The sequence below is a fragment of the Rhamphochromis longiceps genome, linkage group LG7 (assembly GCF_057381845.1).
Source record: "Rhamphochromis longiceps isolate RC_006_pf linkage group LG7, R_longiceps_female_GT1.1, whole genome shotgun sequence".
In the NCBI taxonomy this organism is placed as follows: domain Eukaryota; kingdom Metazoa; phylum Chordata; class Actinopteri; order Cichliformes; family Cichlidae; genus Rhamphochromis; species Rhamphochromis longiceps.
Genome location: NC_140563.1, coordinates 62741745 through 62759660, shown reverse-complemented (window position 1 = coordinate 62759660; position 17916 = coordinate 62741745). Strand labels below are relative to the sequence as shown.

Sequence of the window (17916 nt, the reverse complement as noted above, 5' to 3'; positions counted from 1 at the left end):
CTGTTAATGAATTGAGGCTGGAACCTCCAGTGCTAAAAAGTGCAGCCACACGTTTAGTCCAGATTGGACAATGTATGCGTGAATTAGAGCAAATAAAATTTGATGGCAAATAATTGAAATTTGCCAGGGCGCCACAGCCACGCCCTTTGACAAAAACTCAAAAGATCTACAATTCAATATTGCCTAGGTCTGCAGTTTAGACTGACCAAATGTGAAGTTCATCTGATAAAACCCCAAGGAGAAGTTCTCGAAAGTACAACAACTGGAAATGGTCAAAGCTGTGCCAAAACTCGAAGTGGCGGTCTTTCTGTTGGCTTTGGGACATGGGTCTATCGGACCCATGGATTTGCATGTTACACACGTGTACCAAATTTCATACAACTATGTGAAACCCAGCACGGGGACGTAATTTTTCCTCACTGTGCAGGGGGGTTTTCCGAGCCATTTTGCCCCACCCATGTCTGAAACAAAAATAATAATAAAATTTTCACCAGACTTGACACGTGTGCAATACTTCATGAGTTTTTAAATATGTTAAACCCCCCAAAAAGCCCCTTCATTTGCTTTAATAATTACAATAATGAATGGAGTGATTACAATAAGGCCTTCACATATTTCGTGCTTGGGCCCTGAATGATTTTGATAATTACTGTAAATACAGGGCTGCTGTGGTATAAACGTTGCACTGTGTGTTGATTTAATACATTTACTAAGCACTGTGTACATCCCAGAACCACCAACTTTCCCATTAGTAGATGACCTGTCCTACATCCTGAGCTACAGCTATCCCTCAAATCAGTATGTTACAAATTACTGATTTAAGTTTCACATATATTTCAAGAATCGTTAGTTTCTGAACTGAATCAACCAAAAAGGTCATTCAGTTCCTCTGAATACAGCGGTTTTCAGTGGTTTATAGTCATCTGGTTTTTAGTCATCACTCATCCAACTGACTTCTTGACCCTCTTCAGATTCAGACTGTAGAGACGGAAGAAGTCACTTGGGTCTAGATAAATGGTATCAAGGATTTTTGTCTGAATTACTGAGCTTGCAACAAAACATTCTTTGTCTTTATTTTTTGCATTTAGCATTTTCTAAACTAATTTTCAGCTTAGCGTGCAGCAGCTTTCTGAAGAACAAACTAAATTCATCTATCAAAGATATAGCAAAAACTTTCAGAATGGCCAAGTCAGCTACACCAGAACAGCAGAAAACAACTTGGCCCCGTCACACAGGCCCAGAAGCCCATTAGTGACCATTTGGTAACCACCGGTTGATAAGGAAAAATGTATTTTCAGGAATGATTAGCAGGTGGTTACTGGAGGTTGCCAGCAGTTGCTCAGTGAAATTGGTACCAATTTCCAATGTCCCAGGCAACATTTATCTCAAAGGACTTTAAGCCTTTGAAGTTTATCTTGAGCCTCTGAAAACTGAGGACTGTGTATAAAAATGGCATGTGATGTAAAAGAGGTAAGAGTGTATAATATAAGGTAATAAACTGTGAAGTCATGCTGAGTGATTTTTGTTTTTACCTTCCCCTCTCCATGCATCTTGTCCATCAGTAAGCAGCAACTGGAAACCGGTACTAAAGTTGCACCCTTCCCAGTCCACCCGCAGGAAATAGGTGTCTGAGCAGAGATTAATTTCACGCACTGACGTGTGCATCCCTGCAGACAGACAGACCAAAAACTGATTAAAAGATCACTTAAGTTTTCCGAGTACTTTAATAGGTACTTACTACTGGATTTGGTTAACATCATTTCATTACATCAAACCTTTCAATGGCCCCACGTGTGAGGTCAGCATGACAGAAATGTTTGATTACAGGACAAAGACGATCACTCAGAACAACTTTGTACTGATTTCCCTTTGAGGCTGTGGTGTCCAAACCCAGGCCTCAAAGGGCCGGCGTCCTGCTGTGTAGACCCAGGGTGAGATCTAAAACCTGCACGACACCGGCCCTCGAGGCCTCGAGTTGGCCAAGCCAGCTTTAAGGGATTAAGTGGAGAGGACATACCACCTAAAAAAATAAAATAAAATAAAAAAGATTCCAGTCTGTAATTGTCTTTTCATTGAAGCGCATTTCTGGATTCCCTCATCGAGCAGCCACATGCTTGTGCTCTTCATTAGAGAAAAAAAAATTGACAATGTTTCTATCCACTGTACTTGACCTGTAACTGTACTTGTCAAAGTGGTCAATAATTTATTTTATTTTATGACATAAAGAAATATAGATAGATAGAGTGAGCTTGTCTCATTTTGCAACTCTTCATCATTCTCTCACATAAAGAAATTAAGAAACCACGAAGAGGTTCGTGAATGCAAAGTATTTTTCGGAAAATAAAATAAAATGGTTTTTACTTCTTTGCTTTTGTAAATTTGTAATTTTCTGTATGACCATGGTCTGATCATTATTGATGTAAATCTTTTGAAACTAAAGCTAAAACTGGCTCTTTAAAAGCTAGAGACTGTTAGCATGGGGATTGGCAGACCTGACGACTGGATGCGTTTCAGCAGGAGCAGAGTCCCAGGTAGGGGATGGGTGTCGTTTTGTGGGCATGCTTGATGTTGCCTTACACATGTTCCAGTGCCCCGTCCCACCAGTGTCCTGCCGGTGTAAACGTATCTAATATTTCATGACGCATAGCTGAGTTCCCGGGAAGAGGAGAATGGCAAAAAAACTTCTAAGACCAACAATTTAAAGACTGAAAAGCACAGATAGTGGATGCAGCAGACACTTCTTATTATTTTTAACACTCTGCTTCAATTCAGCTCTTTGTATGTTATGACTTCGTTCTTTTCTGCGGGTGGCTTACGGACCAACAAAACCGTAAGCAAGAGCTGCCCACAGACCAGCTGTAGCACATACTTTGTACACTGCCTTCATCTGACAACAGATGTCACTCGGACATCTGTGCAGTCAAGATCTTGAAGGACTGCATGCCAGCTCTTCTCACATCGGTGAAAACCACCTCTCCCCTCCTCTGTCCAACCAAATAATGTACAAATAATATGACCAAATATGACCAGATAATGGTCATAAATTTACAGGACCATAAAGCCCAGACAAGCAGGAAAGCCCAGACCTTCAACTTGTCAGCGACCTCCTCCAGCTTATCCAAAGAAACATCGAAGCACTCCCAGGCCATCCAGTATATATATTCTCTGGGTCTAGTCAGGGGTCTCCTCCGGAGCCTCGTCTCACTAGGACATGACTAATTGGAATACTTTATCCAAGAGGCGCCCACCTCAGCTGACTCATTTTGATGTAGAGGAGCAGCGGCTCTACTCTGAGCCTCTCTTGACTAACTGAACTCACGCTGTCACGAAGGGAAAGCCCATCCACCTTTCACAGAAATCTCATTTCCACTGCTTGTATCCATGAAGATGGATAGTGCCAAAAAACAACAACTGACGAAGAACAGTCACAGGTAACAGAGCTGGTTTTATTTAAAGTTTTCTTTGGTATGCGGGGAGACATTGACATGCAGAGTTGAAAACAGTCGTAATTTTTCAGTGGAATAAATTTCTTGTACTGCAACCTTTAACAGCAATAGTTTTACGACAGGTTTTGCAAATTTGCAAATTGTTCGACATCCTCCTTGTAAAATCCAAACGACAGCTAGTCTAATTCCTACAACAATGCTCCATCTCGTGGTAGATGGTTGCATAACATTTAGGACACAACAAGGTATCAAAGGGTATTCACTAATTACCAAATAATAAGTATCTAGTTTCATTCCAACCTAGGGAAACAAAAAATACATCAAAACTAGAAACCAAAATAAAAGAAATGAATTAACCTCACTAAAAAGAGTCAGTTGCTATAAGCATAGGCATGGCTGGATGTCTCAGCTTCACATTAATTTCTCTGAAGTTGTGGAATTCAGCCCTTCTTTTTGTCACAAAAAATTGGCAGACATCAGCAGTGAGCAAACTCATTTACTGTTTAGTTCAAGCCAAGATGATTAAAAGCGAGCTTGTGTCAATAGGATCTAAACAGCAGAAGCTTTGACTTTCTACAGGTTTTTCAAGCCAGGGGTGGCTCAGGTGGTGGAGCAGATCAGCTACTGATTGGAAGGTTGGTGGTTCGATCCTTGGCTTCCCCAGTCTGCATGGGCCCAAATATCCTTGGGCACAACCCCAAGTTCCCCAAGCGTCGTGTGAATGTTGGTTAGTTTGCACTTGTGTTTAGAAGTGCTTGTATGAGTGGGCGTGAATGGGGTGAATGAGGCATGTTGTGTACAGCGCTTTGAGTACTCCGGAATATAAGAATCAGTCCATGTGGGTCTACTGGAGACCTGTCCTCACACTGTCTACAAGACTGCTTTTCGATTTGTAAGAGTGCTGCTATTTTTGCACATCACACTTCAGAGCATTAACATAAGCATTTAGTACTGAAGCAGATGTTGGAAAGATGTAATTAAAGGTGCAGTGCTCTCAAACATGTGTCTGGCTTCATGGTGCTGTTTATCAATCCAACAACCTTCTCCACTGCACACAGCCTGTGTTTAGACCTAATTAAAGGCTGTGTATCAGTGCATTAGAGCAGTTACATAGTTACACAGTTATGATAACATGGTTGTAAAAAGCTCAACTTGGCCATGTTGCCACTTTAGCCAATACAGTAGCCAAAATTGACATCGCATTTTATGTATGTGACTAGAGGCCGGTTATGCTTTATAATTTATTTTAATTTAAAGATCACAAACAGAATTGGACCCTTGGAAAGCCTTAAACATCACCGACTCTTAAACATCAACACAGAATTTTACAAACTGAAAAAGGAAAAATAAAAACTTGAGCAGACTCCCTTTACATGTATTTTAGCCCAGTCCATTGTAAATGGTTAACAATCACTTACACTCACTTTCATGCCTATGATCATTTTACAATGACCAATCACAGTAACATTGATGTCATTGTACTGTAGGAGGAAGCTGGATTAGTAGAAGAGAGCCCACAAAGACACAGGAAGAATATGAAGAACTCCAAACAAAAAGACCGCAGCAGGGTATGGAACTTCTTGCTGTGAGGTAACACTGCTAACCACTGCATCACTATGGCTTCCTCCATGAAACACACAACAGTAATTTAACAAAACCGACTCAATTTAAAAATAGAAGGTGACACACTAACTGTGTCTGATCTCTTTTCCAGATCGTCAGGCTCCCATATCTCGCTCCTGTCAGGTTACAGCTGAATAATTAGCTTAACGAAAATTTGAGTAAATGATGACAACAGACGTCATAAAATAACATATATAGAGCTCCACTGACGACGGCTTTTACTCACGCACGCAGGTGAACAAGGTGAACATACTCTAAGTTGATTAAATTTACTCTGATCAGCTGTTCTCAAACAGAAAATTCAAAGTTGCCCATCTCAGAGGTGATCAACTCGGAGTTTATTTTTAAACTCAGACTTTGTTGAACAGGATTTCTAGTTACAGAGCAAGTGTGCTGAGCAGCAACATTTGGGAGACTAATATATGTACTAAAATCCCGTTCGTTTAATGTTTTCTCACAGTCCACTCTAAGTATTAGGATGTATGTCCAAACAACTGTCCCATGAATGATTAAAAGAAATGCGCTCCTTCTCACAGTTGGACGTCTGTTTCCGAATCAAACAAACTTCTTGGTGCTTCTTGCAGCAAACTCAGTCTCAACTATTAAAACGCGTCAGCGATCTTTGCTTTTCCAAGACTGGCGGCAACTTGAGATTTACACTGAGAACAGATCCCGCGACTGCACTGTATGCTAACATGACAAGAACAAGCAGCTAGCAAGTGCTAGCGAGCTCAGCTCAGAGTGAGACACGGGTTGTTTGTAAACACAAGCACGAGGGTAGAAGCGCTCCTTCACGTCTATATGAGAACAGCACATCTATTAATGCCCTACCTTCAGCGCTTCAGCTGCACCTTTATGCGTCCGCCAATTTGTTTTGGGTTTTTGTTGACAAGCTGCACCGGGAACGTGGATGTACGTCATCACCCAGCGACATCCAGCAACCAAACAGATGAGGTGTGTGTGTGTGTGTGTGTGTGTGTGTGTGTGTGTGTGTGTGTGTGTGTGTGTGTGTGTGTGTGTGTGTGGTAAGAATGATGGGAAACTACGAAAATATCACTAAAGACTCAAGAAAAAGAAAAAAAAATTATACATCTCTCCAGGTGTCCTGCAAGCAAACATTCATATCCTTTAGAACACCTGCTTATTTACTTTCTTAAACATTTTTTTCTGCATTTGCTATATAATAGACCTCAAGTTAGAATATCTAGCTGTTTCATTAAACTATTACCAAAAAATACTGTCATGCATACATTTTCTTCCACTTATCTGCAACTGGTTCATGGAGGCTAGTAGCCTAAGCAGAGAACCTCCTTCAGCTTATCCAGTGTCTTCATGCCACATATTTCACACACAAGGACCAGTACTATAGGCAGAAACATGGGTGTGCCATTGGTTCCCCAATTTCCCCCACTGTGACCAATTTGTATATAGAGGAAATGGAAGAGAGGGCTCTGTTATCCTATCCTGGAACACCACTGATTCAGCACATTGGTTCAAGGATGTGTATGACACCTGAGTGAAAATCAAATCTCAGGGTAAAGGTAAGGGTACACCTTTCACCATCTTAAAATGCTGTGACTGCAGCCATTCTCCAACTCTCAGTGAGTGGTACTCATGGCCCTTGATCATTGGCCATTACAATTTGCATATTACTGTTTATGAAACTGAGTTCATGACCCATTGTTAGCCAGTAATGCTAGTTTTGGTCATTATGCAAGTGTACTGTTTAGGTTGGGGAAACCTGCTGTCAACTGAGAGTGAAGAATGGCCTGTATTTGTATAGCGCTTTATTAGTCCCTAAGGACACCAAAGCACTTTACACATCCAGTCATCCACCCATTCACACACACATTCACACACTGGTGATGGCAAGCTACATTGTAACCACAGCCACCCTGGGGCGCACTGACACAAGAAGTCACTTGAATGAGTGACGAAATGTTTCTCCCACTAAAAACACAACATCCAGATGAACAGAATCAACTTTCTGGGATATATTACTCACAACATCCAACAATTCAACAGTGGGTTACAGAGGAAATTATATCTGATCCTGTCAGAAAAGTGTGTAAACAGTGAACCAAACTGGGAACATTTTTAACCCAGTGATTTTGGGTGTGTAGTGTGAAGGGTTTGTGGGAAATGCAAATAGATAAACAGGAAGGGATTACTGTTACAGTGAACCCGTTACATTAGTAGGCTCCACCTCAGGGTAGGAAATGCAGCCAAGTAATAAAAAAAGCAAAGAAAACAATGGATCCCACTGAGGCTGAAAGAATAAAAGAGATCAGGCTGGACTGTACACTGCTTCAGATGTATTTGTGTCTGACCTTGTGTAGTTTGCTACTGGAACAGTTTTAGTCCCACAGGAACTTAATTACCAACTGCAAGAAAAACTTTATGGATAGCCTTTTGCTGATACTAAACCGAGAGCATTTGGGTCTGACCTTGTTATAGCTATGAAAGTTTAATTAGACAGTGTTTTGGGAGGGATTTAGCATACACTCATTTCCTGTCCGTTTGGAAACCATGGTTGTCTTTTTTTTTTTTAGCACAGTCCCATTCATGTAGTTATGAACGTCAAGATCAGAACTGAAACTGTACAGGTTACTCCAAATCAAATCTGTCATACATACATCTCTGAACTTCTGATCACACTTTTAGTAAATCACTACAAAAAAACAGCTGTTGTGGGCTTTTGTGTGTACTTCTATGTGCTTTAACATAGTAGAAAGAACATCAGTGAAAGGACAGCCTCTCAAAGCCATTATTCTTGAAATAACTGCTTACCAAACTTAAATCCCTGTTTTGTGGTAAGGTCTACATTTCAATTCGCTTGAAATTATTTAACTATAAAGAAAACTGTGCTTATTGTGTCCGTTAAACATCAGAGAATTAGAAGTCCTCCAGTTTGTCTTTAAGACTTGGGATGTCTGTATGTGAGGGGGTTAAGCAGGTCATCTACTAATTATTATGTTAATTATAAGGTTATATGTTTTTATTAATTAAAAGCATAAAGTAACCAATCCCACATATCTTGTCATGTTAAACCGCTGTTCTCAAAACTCTTGGTTAATATTTGAACTTATAAGAGGAGTGACAATGGGAAGAAACAAAAAAAGCACCACTAAGAACCGATGGCACAAGATGGCAAATGTAAATGAAAATTAAACTAAAATGAATGTAAATGAAACTGGAAGTTTAACTGGAGTCGATACAAAACTTTAAAAATAACAGCTAAATGGTTTTCAATCAGGATTCACTAACATCAGTCAGACAAATAGCTGAGGCTGAGATACGAACTGAAAAGATGGAAGATTTTGTTCAAAATGTGGAACAGTATAAGATGATAAAAATGATGAAATATCAGGAAAACCAACTACTTGACCAAGAAGGGAGATCTTTAAAGAATAAGAATATTCACTATTCCTGAAGGAATGGAGGGATTTTGTGAAGAAGCTTCTACAAGACACAATGGGGATTCACCTGGCTACAGAGCTGAATATTGAACAAACACATTGGGTGACTACTCCAAAACCCTCTGGAGACAAAATACTGCATGACTTTTAACAGGAACTCTTCAACGAGAGCATATAACCCCTGTTCTAGCTTCACTCCACTGGCTGCCTGCCTCAATTTAGCAGTTTGGAGACAAAGTTAGAGAGACATAAAAAGACAAAGAAACAGAAAAGATTCATGGATGTAGTGAAGGAGGCCATTATGCTGGAATAGGGGGAGATGGAGGTAGATTCTATGCTAGAAGGAGCAGACAGAAGGAGAACATGACTTGGGTCAGAAACAGATCATAGGTTGGGTTAAATTAATAACAGTAAACACATGTTTTAAAGCTCAATTTTAAGGAAGAGTGGGAGTAGAGTGGCTCGCCTCCTCCTCACAAGTCAAAGTGTCCTTTGGCAAGATACTGAACCCTGAGTTGTCCCTGAAGTATTCATCAGAGTCTAAATGTGTGAGAATGTCAGACAAGGTATAGAAAAAAAGTTATTGTATGAATGTGTGAGTCATTGGGTGAATGAGGCTTTGAGTACTCAGAGTAGAATAGTGCTATATAATTACTAGCCCATGTTTTTTTTTTACCATCTTATAAATTCAGCACAAATTTCACGTGCATTTATCCATAGAATTGCACTAACACGGTTAGTGTTAGTGGTTAGCATTAACTTTAAAATGAAAGACAAAAAGGACCACTGGCTTCAATCTGCACAAAAAAATATAAAGTGATTACAAAGAGACACAAAATCAAAAAGTCACGCAATTATTAGCAGACAGAAAGACTCCAAAAAGACACAAAAGAGGCAGAAAAAATAAAATAAGACACGAAGATAGATAAAAAGAAACTCAAAGGAGGAAGAATACAACAGCAAAGAAATGCATAAAAAGTACAGAGTGCAAAATATCACAGCACTACAGCAAAGAAACACAAAACAACTACAAAAAAAATGTACAAAAAGCCATTAGCATCTGATAGCTGTTTGTACCATCGATGCTTGAGCCATGTTGCTAATATATCGAAAAGAGTAGTGTATGATTACTTTTAATGGTGCCATCATTATGGTAGTTAGGGATATGACCTTGAGGTTCTGAAGATTTACGTATGTATGCATGCTCAGAGGAGAACAGGACTGAGGCAAGATGTTGGGCAATTCAAAATCATAAAAACAATACTTGGAGGAAAGGCCCCTTTCAGTTTCTCTGAAATTGGAACCAGGAGACATAAGAGAATGAAGCCTCTGTGCTTTTGTTATAAGGCACACTCTCCTGTGGATGAAAACTTTTTGGTAAGTTGTGTAATCCTCCACTGTGGGCTGCGAGCTGGCACAGTGCAGGAGCTGTCTGGCTGCAGTTTCACTTTGCCTCCATGAGAAAGAATCCAGCTGTGTGCAGACTGTGTGTGTGTGTTTGGGGGAGGGGGGGGGGGGGTCTTATGAGGGTAGCCACTCTCCCCCACTCACTCTGCTATGACTTACTGTGTCACAATTTCCAGAAACTATCCTTCCTATGAGCAACTGTGTGAAAAATATACTATCATTAACATGCAAGCATATAAAACAAATATACATTTGTCATAATTTCCTGTGTAAGACTTTTCTTTGATTAACTCTTTTGGAAGTGAAGCCAAGATGTTAACCTAACCCTAACATAAACAACATGTGCAGTACCAGCCAAATCTGTTCCACAGAGGCATTAAAGTCCATTATTGTCACAGAGAGAGACCAACTCAGACTGCATGATCCAGGTTTAACCAAAACCATAGCTGTGAATAGGTGAGAGAAATGGCAGAGAAAGAAGAGGAACACAACACATCCAGGTAAAGCAGAGATGTGGCTGATGAAGATGGAGAAACAGAGGACTTTATGATCTAATTCATGAAATCAGTTTAACATACAATTGTGATTAGTTACAACTGACTAATGCATATGAACGTAAGACTGTGGTTGCATTATCTTAGACACGAGCCACAATTCAACCGTGCATTAGTGTATTACTGTAGGGTTTTTACTTTACAACATAAAACGACTTGAGGCAACTGTTGTCACTATTTAAATAATATTGAACTGAACTGCATGGGGACGAGTCAATGTCATCATTGTGCTCCACTACTTAATGTAAGTGTGTTGCTTCTTTTCATTGAGGTTTGTGGGCATTTGTTCATACACAGCTCAATGAAGGTCCCATCACAGCCTTTCAGGCGTACGGGTGTGTTTGAGGTCTGGACTTTGACTGGACCACTGCAGCACTGATTCTTTCTTTTTTCAGTTATTCTTTTGTAGATTTGCTGCTGTGCTTGCATTTACTGCCCTGTAGATGACCCAGTTTCATACAGATGGCCTCACATTTGACTCTAGAAAACTTTGGTTCATGCTCCGCTCAGTGACTGCAAGGTGCCCAAATCATCCTCCACCACTGTGTTCACAGCTGGTCTGAGGTGTTTGTGCCATTACTCCAAACGTGCTGCTGTTACTATGGACAAACATCTCTTTGGTTTTATTGTTCCAGAAGTTTTTAATGTTTTGTTTAGATGCAGCTCTGCAAAGCTACACTGTGCTTTTACATAATTTCCTTAGGGATTAATAAAGTATTCTGATTCTGTGCTGACATGTTGCTTTTAGAAGTCATAATCGCACAAACCTTTGCAAGTTGTAGTGTAATGAGTCCAAGATCAAGAAGGGTTGTTGCAGTTTCTCTGAACATTGCACAGTCAGACCTTTGGGTCTTAATTGTTTTCCACTCGTGAAGAATTTTTCTTGGGCTACAATGATGGACTTTAGATTGTTCGGATAGAGCTTTGTAACTCTTTCCAGAGTAATTAGATTGCTGATGTTTTTCTTGGGCTTGTATTTGACCAGGATATATCCTTCAATGCACATATTAAACAGATATGTAGGAGTGCTTTGTTCCATTTGCACAATATCTCTAAAATTAGAAACATCCCGATGTTGAAAAACTAGTTTATGTATTTATTACTTCTAGGCTGGAGTACTGTAATTCATTGTTGAGTAGATGATTATTATGTTCTGATATGTAAAGCGTTTTCTTTTTAATATAAATAAACTCAAGAAGAAAGATCTTTCTAGGCCAGCACTACATCAGGTCAGCATTGATAGCCACTATTTTTCTCATCAACTAAAGCAGTTTTGTCTGCCGAGGACTGCACTGGATTTCCAAGAAACCTTTTGCATCATCAATGATGTAATTTCTTTTCTTCGTGCTCTCAGGGGAGGTTTTCAGTGCAACACAGGCCCTTGCTGTTGCACTGAAAACAAAGATTTATCTTCATCTTGAAAGAAAAAGTCTGGAGTGAACATTTGAGTAAAGTCCAAAAAAATGATCTGTTATTCCTCAAGCTTCCTGTGAGCCTCCTCTCTGTAGCTGCCAGTGTATAATGTTTGAGGTTCAGTTTATTATCAAGTCGGACTGCTGACATTCTTATTGATCAGTCATATAAGCCCCCCTGGTGAGCTGTGAAAACTGAAAACACACTGCAATATTATCACATTATTCCCTTATGCCTATGAGAAGGAAATTTTCCTTGCAGCTTTAAAACACCCCTTAAAGAGAAAAAGATGTTGGTTGTTGACACTGTACCAGATTTTTATGCAAAACAAAAACAGGACTTTCAGCGCTGTGAGAATCAAAGACACAATTTTTTAGAGGAAGGCCTGCAGCCTACTGACTATAAGTTCTCTACATTTTGCAGGCCAAAGCTTAACTGGTCCATAACAGAAGCTTAGAAAGACTTAGTACTGCCTCTGAGTGGCCGTGCTTCCACATTGCAGCTCCACAAAGCATCACAACCACACATGTACTGATTATGCAGCAAGTGGAGTCCACATCCACACATACAGTCCTTAAGTAACAGCCGCTGTACAAAGACTTTTTATTTAATGACAGCTTTAATAACAAAGGTATTGCACAAGCCATTTAGGCCATTTTTATACACCCTGTGATTTTCAGAGGCTCAAAAGTAATTGGACAACTGAAGACAACCCAGTGGATGACTGTAAAATTCTTGGTGAAATAAAAATTCCCTTCAATCACATCCTGATTGTTTAATTTACAATCCACTGTTTGAGCGGGCAATCCATATGCTGAGGGAAATTGCAGGGGCCTTAGTCTGTGTCCACTTATGACTACTTCCTGCAACAAGAATTCTTAACTATAGCATATCAAAAGTAGCTGTGGAAAACTTTTTATTAAAAAGATCTCATTCATATACAGTGGTATACAAGACTTCATTCCCTGTTAGTGGGTAACCTGTCCATTTATGAAGTCCAGAAGCTGAGGTGGGTCAGAGAAGTACAACGAGGGACACACATTAGCACTGCTCAGTTCTGTGATTAGAACTTCACCACTTTAGGCTGCTTGGGTTTGGCTTTCTTTACTGGAATGTGCACTTCCTCATGGTCTGCACTCATGTTGTTGGACAACCAGCCCACTGTCACATGATTATCTGGAAGCATATGAAGAGGGAAAGAATAAGAAACATCAGCCATGCCCCGCCCAAATCCTTTCCCATTATTTCTAGCTACCCACCACACCACAGGCTAGAAACACATTTGTTATAGACCTACAGACATTTACATTTTCAGCTTCCTAAGCCAAAGATGTTCTCTAATTAATATCAGACTTCTGAGTGATTTTGCAAACTAATCTAAAATGGATCATTTTTCAGGTGCACTGAAATCCCAAAAGCAAACGTTTAATTCCAAAGGTACTCACTTGGAGTCTGGTGCTCTGGACAGTCCTTCTGAAAATGTTCCACTGAGCCACAAATATGACAGCAACCTCCTGCAAAACACAAGATGCAGATGCAGTTCTGTCATCGTAAAGGGTTATTTTAAACATTCAATGGTGCAAAGCTAGCTTCCAAAAATACAAATATAAAACTAGAAATGAGCACAATAGGTCTGCTTTACAGATTTAGGAACCGGATGCATAAAAACATGCTGGGTCAATTTTATTTATATAGGACCAAATCACAGTAACAGTTGCCTCAAGGCGCTTTAAAACACAAACACTTGAATGCTAATGTTCTCCTTTCTGATTAAAACTACCTCAGAGAGCTAAAAGGTTAGATGAAGACCTCCTGCCATTGTAGCTTAAAGACTGAGTAAACTGCCAACATGGAACCAGCTATCCTCTCTCATGCGAGTGTGAAATTACTTATCGAGGACATGATGTATGAATATCTGTCTTTTTACCTTGAGCGTAAAGTCCTTTGGGATTATCAGGGCAGGATCGTGACAGATGTCCAGTCTGACCACAGATAAAGCACTTTGCATATGGGTAATCACCTGAGAGAAGCAGCATGGTTACAGCAGTGTTACAGGCAAATCTGATACAGCTGTTCAGGTGTTAGTCTCTGTGTTTATTCCTCACCCAGAGCAGGGTCCACTTTAGCTTTGCATTTGTAGATTTCATGTTCAGTGGAGCCACAGCGGAAGCAGATGCCTCGGCCCATCTCCTCATCTCTGTCAGCCTCTGGACAGTCTGCCAACCCGTGACCGGGCTTCCTGCAGTTAAAACAGAACTGAGAAGAGACACGTGAGTGAGGATTCAGAGGAGCATCATAGATCACATCGGGGTCAACAGAATTTCTATAAGTTCACGAAGATTTAAAAAAACATCACAACTTCTAAAAACGTTTTAAAATATACCAGTTTGATGCGCACTGAACACTTTCATTGAAAAGTGTGTGAGCTCAATATTTATATGTCAACTCACAGCTTCCCAAATTGATCACAGAGATTTACTGTTTTTGTTTATCTTATTTTAGTTATCCTAGGATTTTTTCATAGATTCAACTAAAGAAACAGTGTGGTGTGTTTTTGTGATGAGCTGCTGGTAACAAAGCTGTGCCTAAAGTTACATGTAGGCACAACACTGGTTCGTCAGTGTGAAGTGGCTTAATAGATTCCTGTCAAAATGCCAGGAACACGAACTACACTAAAGCAGAGTGAAAAAGCAGCCAACGTCCAAACTGAAACTTTGAAGGAGCTTCAGAAAGCCTGGACAACTACGGCTAAAGAAATGAGAACAAAGTGTCACTTCCAGATCAGGTGTAGCCACCATGAAGCCTCCTGACAGGTGTGATGTTCACGGCTGTGGTGGCAGATTTCAACAACTGCAGTGCTCCCCAAATGACCACGGGTGGCAGTATCTCACACTCCTGCCCTATCTTTATTGAACTATAGCTCACCAGCTAACTAACTTTCCACAGTCTAAGACCGAACTCCATCCTCCAACATGAACATGTTTGCCTTCAAACAGCGTGGTTTATCAGAGACTAACCCCAGAATTCAGGAGTGGATAGAATGGCCTGCCTGCAGTCCTCACCTTAAACCCATAGAACACTTGTAGGATCACCTTTGCGTGCTGTTCATAACTGCTCAAAGAAGTCCTACCATTAATTAATGTTCAAACTTAAATATGACGAACCAATCTCTATTAATCTATGTACTGTAGTTTTTCAAGGTAGCAGTAGTTAAACCACTGCTTAAAAAGCCATCTCTTGACCCAGCTGTCTGAGGTAATTATAGGCCAATCTCCAACCTTCCTGTCATCTTAAAAATCCTTGAAAGAGCAGTTGTTAAACAGCTAACAGATCACCTGCAGAGGAATGGCTTATTTGAAGAGTTTCAGTCAGGTTTCAGAGCTCATCACAGCACAGAAACGGCTTTAGTGAAGGTTACAAATGATGATAACATTGTATTAGAACATGCTGTAGGTATTACAGGTACTGCGCTGCAGTGGTTTATATCATATCTAATAGACTCCAATTTGTTCATGCAAGTTAACCTTGTGGAGTTCCGCAGGTTTCCCTACTAGGACCAATTCCGTTTACATTACATGTATAAACTGATAAAACTTGGGTTTTTTTCCATCTATCAGCAAGAGTACTGAGAGCACTATGTGGGATCTCTACCAACATTAAACTGATGTAAGACGATTACAGCTCAAACCACAAATGGAATTTCCTTACAAATACAAGCTTTCCAGTTGTATAAGATTTACATATTGTTGAAACAAAGAAATAATGGACCAAACACAATTTTCTTCACTTTTTGTGTCTACTTTATTTTTTCAGACCAAATGTAGGTATTCTAATTCAATGAACTGTGAACTACTACTATTACTACCACTACTTCACTACTGTGAACATGTTGGGAGTTTCCAAAAGTCTTAGTTGGGAAAATGTTTCAGACTTTCAACAACTCACCATTTTGTTCTTCTTATTGGTCTGTCTTTTTATCCTCCTGTCCTCCCTCTTCTTGTCCTTCTTTAGAGCATTTTGCACCTCCTCTCTGAGCTCATGCTCTCCCTCCTGACTTTTTTTAGCCAGGTGCTGCCCCGTTTGCTGGAGATACTCCAGGAAGCCGTTTACATCCTCGCTGACGTACTGCTTTTTCTTGCCGTTGGGTTTCTTTATAGCAGACCCACTGGGCTGTGTCTTTCTCAGAGGATTCCTCTCAGCTACTCCTTTAACGCCAGCAGTGCTGCTGCTGCCACCGTCGCCTCCTCCGGCTCCTGGTGGTCGTCTTGTTCTCAGCTGACTCCAGGGGGTGGCCTCCGCTGGTTTGTGTTTGTGGACGTTGTTAGCTCTCGCCCACCTCGTCATGACTGCAAACAAAACACTGAAGCACAAGAAGAAGGATTTCAAAGGAAACGTGGTGACATACACTTCATCAACAGGAATATTTCCAAACGTCTTCATAAAAGCATTCAGATATAGATGGGTGAATAAAGCCTTGGTAAGCTTTTGAGGTTACTTCCTGGTTGTACTGAAAAATGATTTGAAGCTTAAAACCCTCAAAGATGGATCCTACCAGTAACATCTATTGGTCAGCTGCAATTATAGCAGCCATGACTTCTAAAGCAACAGTAGGCGTCACCCCTACCTCATTTTGACCCCGTAGAAATTCATGCTAAACTAGTAATAGGCTGCCCCACTAGTAAACCTGGTTACGTAGCCCTTGTTATTTGGACACCTTTTGACATGAAGGCTGTTGTAAAATGATCATAATAACCTTATAAAGTAATCTTAAATACTGATATTGTCAAATCCCACTTAAAATTGGAACAGAAATTAGATGAAAATGAACAACTTCATCATTACTGCTGTTATTGCAGGTAGGAGTTAAAATGATCCCTCCTGGCTCTAGTGTTAAATGTGTTGTCCTGTTAGATTTCAGACAGTTTTGTTTTGTGACGTGAGATGACAGACATTTTAACATCACAGTGTTGGAGGTATGATTTTAAAGTCTGTGAGTTCTAGCAACTGAAGATCTCTCCCAGCACCATGAAGCAGGGAGGAAACACTGAACATTCCAAGTCTCCTCATAATGAATGAAACAGCAGCAAAGATTCCAATCAGTCACCTCACTTCAGAGAAAATTAAGACTTTTGTACTCAGCCATAAACATATTAGAAATATGGTATCTTACCAGAATTCCCATGATGCACTGGTTGCATCGTCACTAACCATACATTAATACACCTCTCTGCATTTAATTATGAATTATTATTCATCTCTTGCTCTCTTCCACTGCATGTCTGCTTCCTGTCTTCCTCCCCTCATAGGGGCCATCTGATGTTTGGGGTTTCTCCGTATTGCTGTTGGGGCTTAACCTTACAATACAAAGTGCCAGTCCAAAAACAAATCAGTCCAAGGTACAAAGTTTTCGAAGGAGGATGCGTAGTTTCTAATGTCCCCTCCACCGCTCATCGTTGTTTAAACGCAGCAGTGAACGTGTAGCATTTCCAAATCAGTCAAAGCTTCAAACCAGCGCATGTAGAGCTGAACCACATGCTCATTAACACATTAACATGCATCACTACCGCAGCCTATTCTCTTCTATCGTCAACGACCACTGAGCACGTACCAAACCCCCTGTCTGCTCGACATTTTGATAAAAGTGTCTTTACAAATGTCAAGAAACTTCGGCTAAATAGCGTTACCTCCCCACGTCTTCAGCCCGTGTTTGGTTTTTAAACCGGAAATACTTTCTTTTTCTTAATGGTGATTTGTGTGCATGTGTATGGCGCAGGTCTGCCACCCTTTGGTGTGGAGTCATTACTGCATATGAGCGCAATAATAAAAAATAAAGAAATTAAAAAATAAAAAATACATTAAAAAAACTAAATATATATAAATGTGTGTGTGTGTGTGTGTGTGTGTGTGTGTGTGTGTGTGTGTATTGTGTAATTTGGAAAGTTATACTTTCTCCACTGCTGATAATAAAATATTAATATAGTATAAATATTAATAAATTAGGAAAAAGGGGGCCGTCTGACTGTTGTGGTTTCCTCTGTTTTCTCTGTATTATTA

General features: G+C 40.1%; 2 protein-coding genes across 3 annotated transcripts in view; both read right to left on the bottom strand.

Annotated features, from left to right (window-relative positions):
• xrcc4 (X-ray repair complementing 4) overlaps positions 1-6029 on the bottom strand; it is a 28251-nt gene extending 22222 nt beyond the window's left edge. Inside the window, exons 1-2 of the mRNA XM_085414752.1 lie at positions 5901-6029; positions 1533-1667 (exon numbers count right to left, since the gene is read on the bottom strand). Of these exons, the coding sequence (XP_085270878.1) occupies positions 1533-1665 (133 nt within the window). The 5' untranslated portion in view covers positions 1666-1667; positions 5901-6029. The remainder of the gene's footprint in view (positions 1-1532; positions 1668-5900) is intronic.
• Positions 6030-12462: 6433 nt separating this feature from the next.
• On the bottom strand, positions 12463-17588 carry zcchc9 (zinc finger, CCHC domain containing 9). Of its 2 annotated transcripts, none has more exons than XM_085414751.1 (6): positions 17547-17588; positions 15808-16222; positions 13968-14118; positions 13790-13882; positions 13308-13376; positions 12463-13038 (listed from the first exon to the last, which is right to left on the bottom strand). In XM_085414751.1, the coding sequence occupies exons 2-6, from the start codon at positions 16204-16206 to the stop codon at positions 12926-12928; spliced, it is 825 nt and encodes a 274-aa protein (XP_085270877.1). In that variant the 5' UTR covers positions 16207-16222; positions 17547-17588; the 3' UTR covers positions 12463-12925. The 2 variants fall into 2 exon arrangements, with proteins under 2 accessions (XP_085270877.1, XP_085270876.1); XM_085414750.1 differs by lacking the exon at positions 17547-17588 and adding an exon at positions 17033-17527.
• Positions 17589-17916: the final 328 nt, after the last annotated feature.

Excerpts from the sequence above, each read along its gene's own strand:
- zcchc9 (XM_085414750.1), bottom strand. The coding sequence starts at position 17,073 with ATGGTTAGTGACGATGCAACCAGTGCATCATGGGAATTCTG. Across the intron at positions 13,883-13,967 it reads TAAAGTGGACCCTGCTCTGG|GTGATTACCCATATGCAAAG; the intron begins GTGAGGAATAAA and ends TGCTTCTCTCAG. Across the intron at positions 13,039-13,307 it reads TCCAGAGCACCAGACTCCAA|ATAATCATGTGACAGTGGGC; the intron begins GTGAGTACCTTT and ends ATATGCTTCCAG.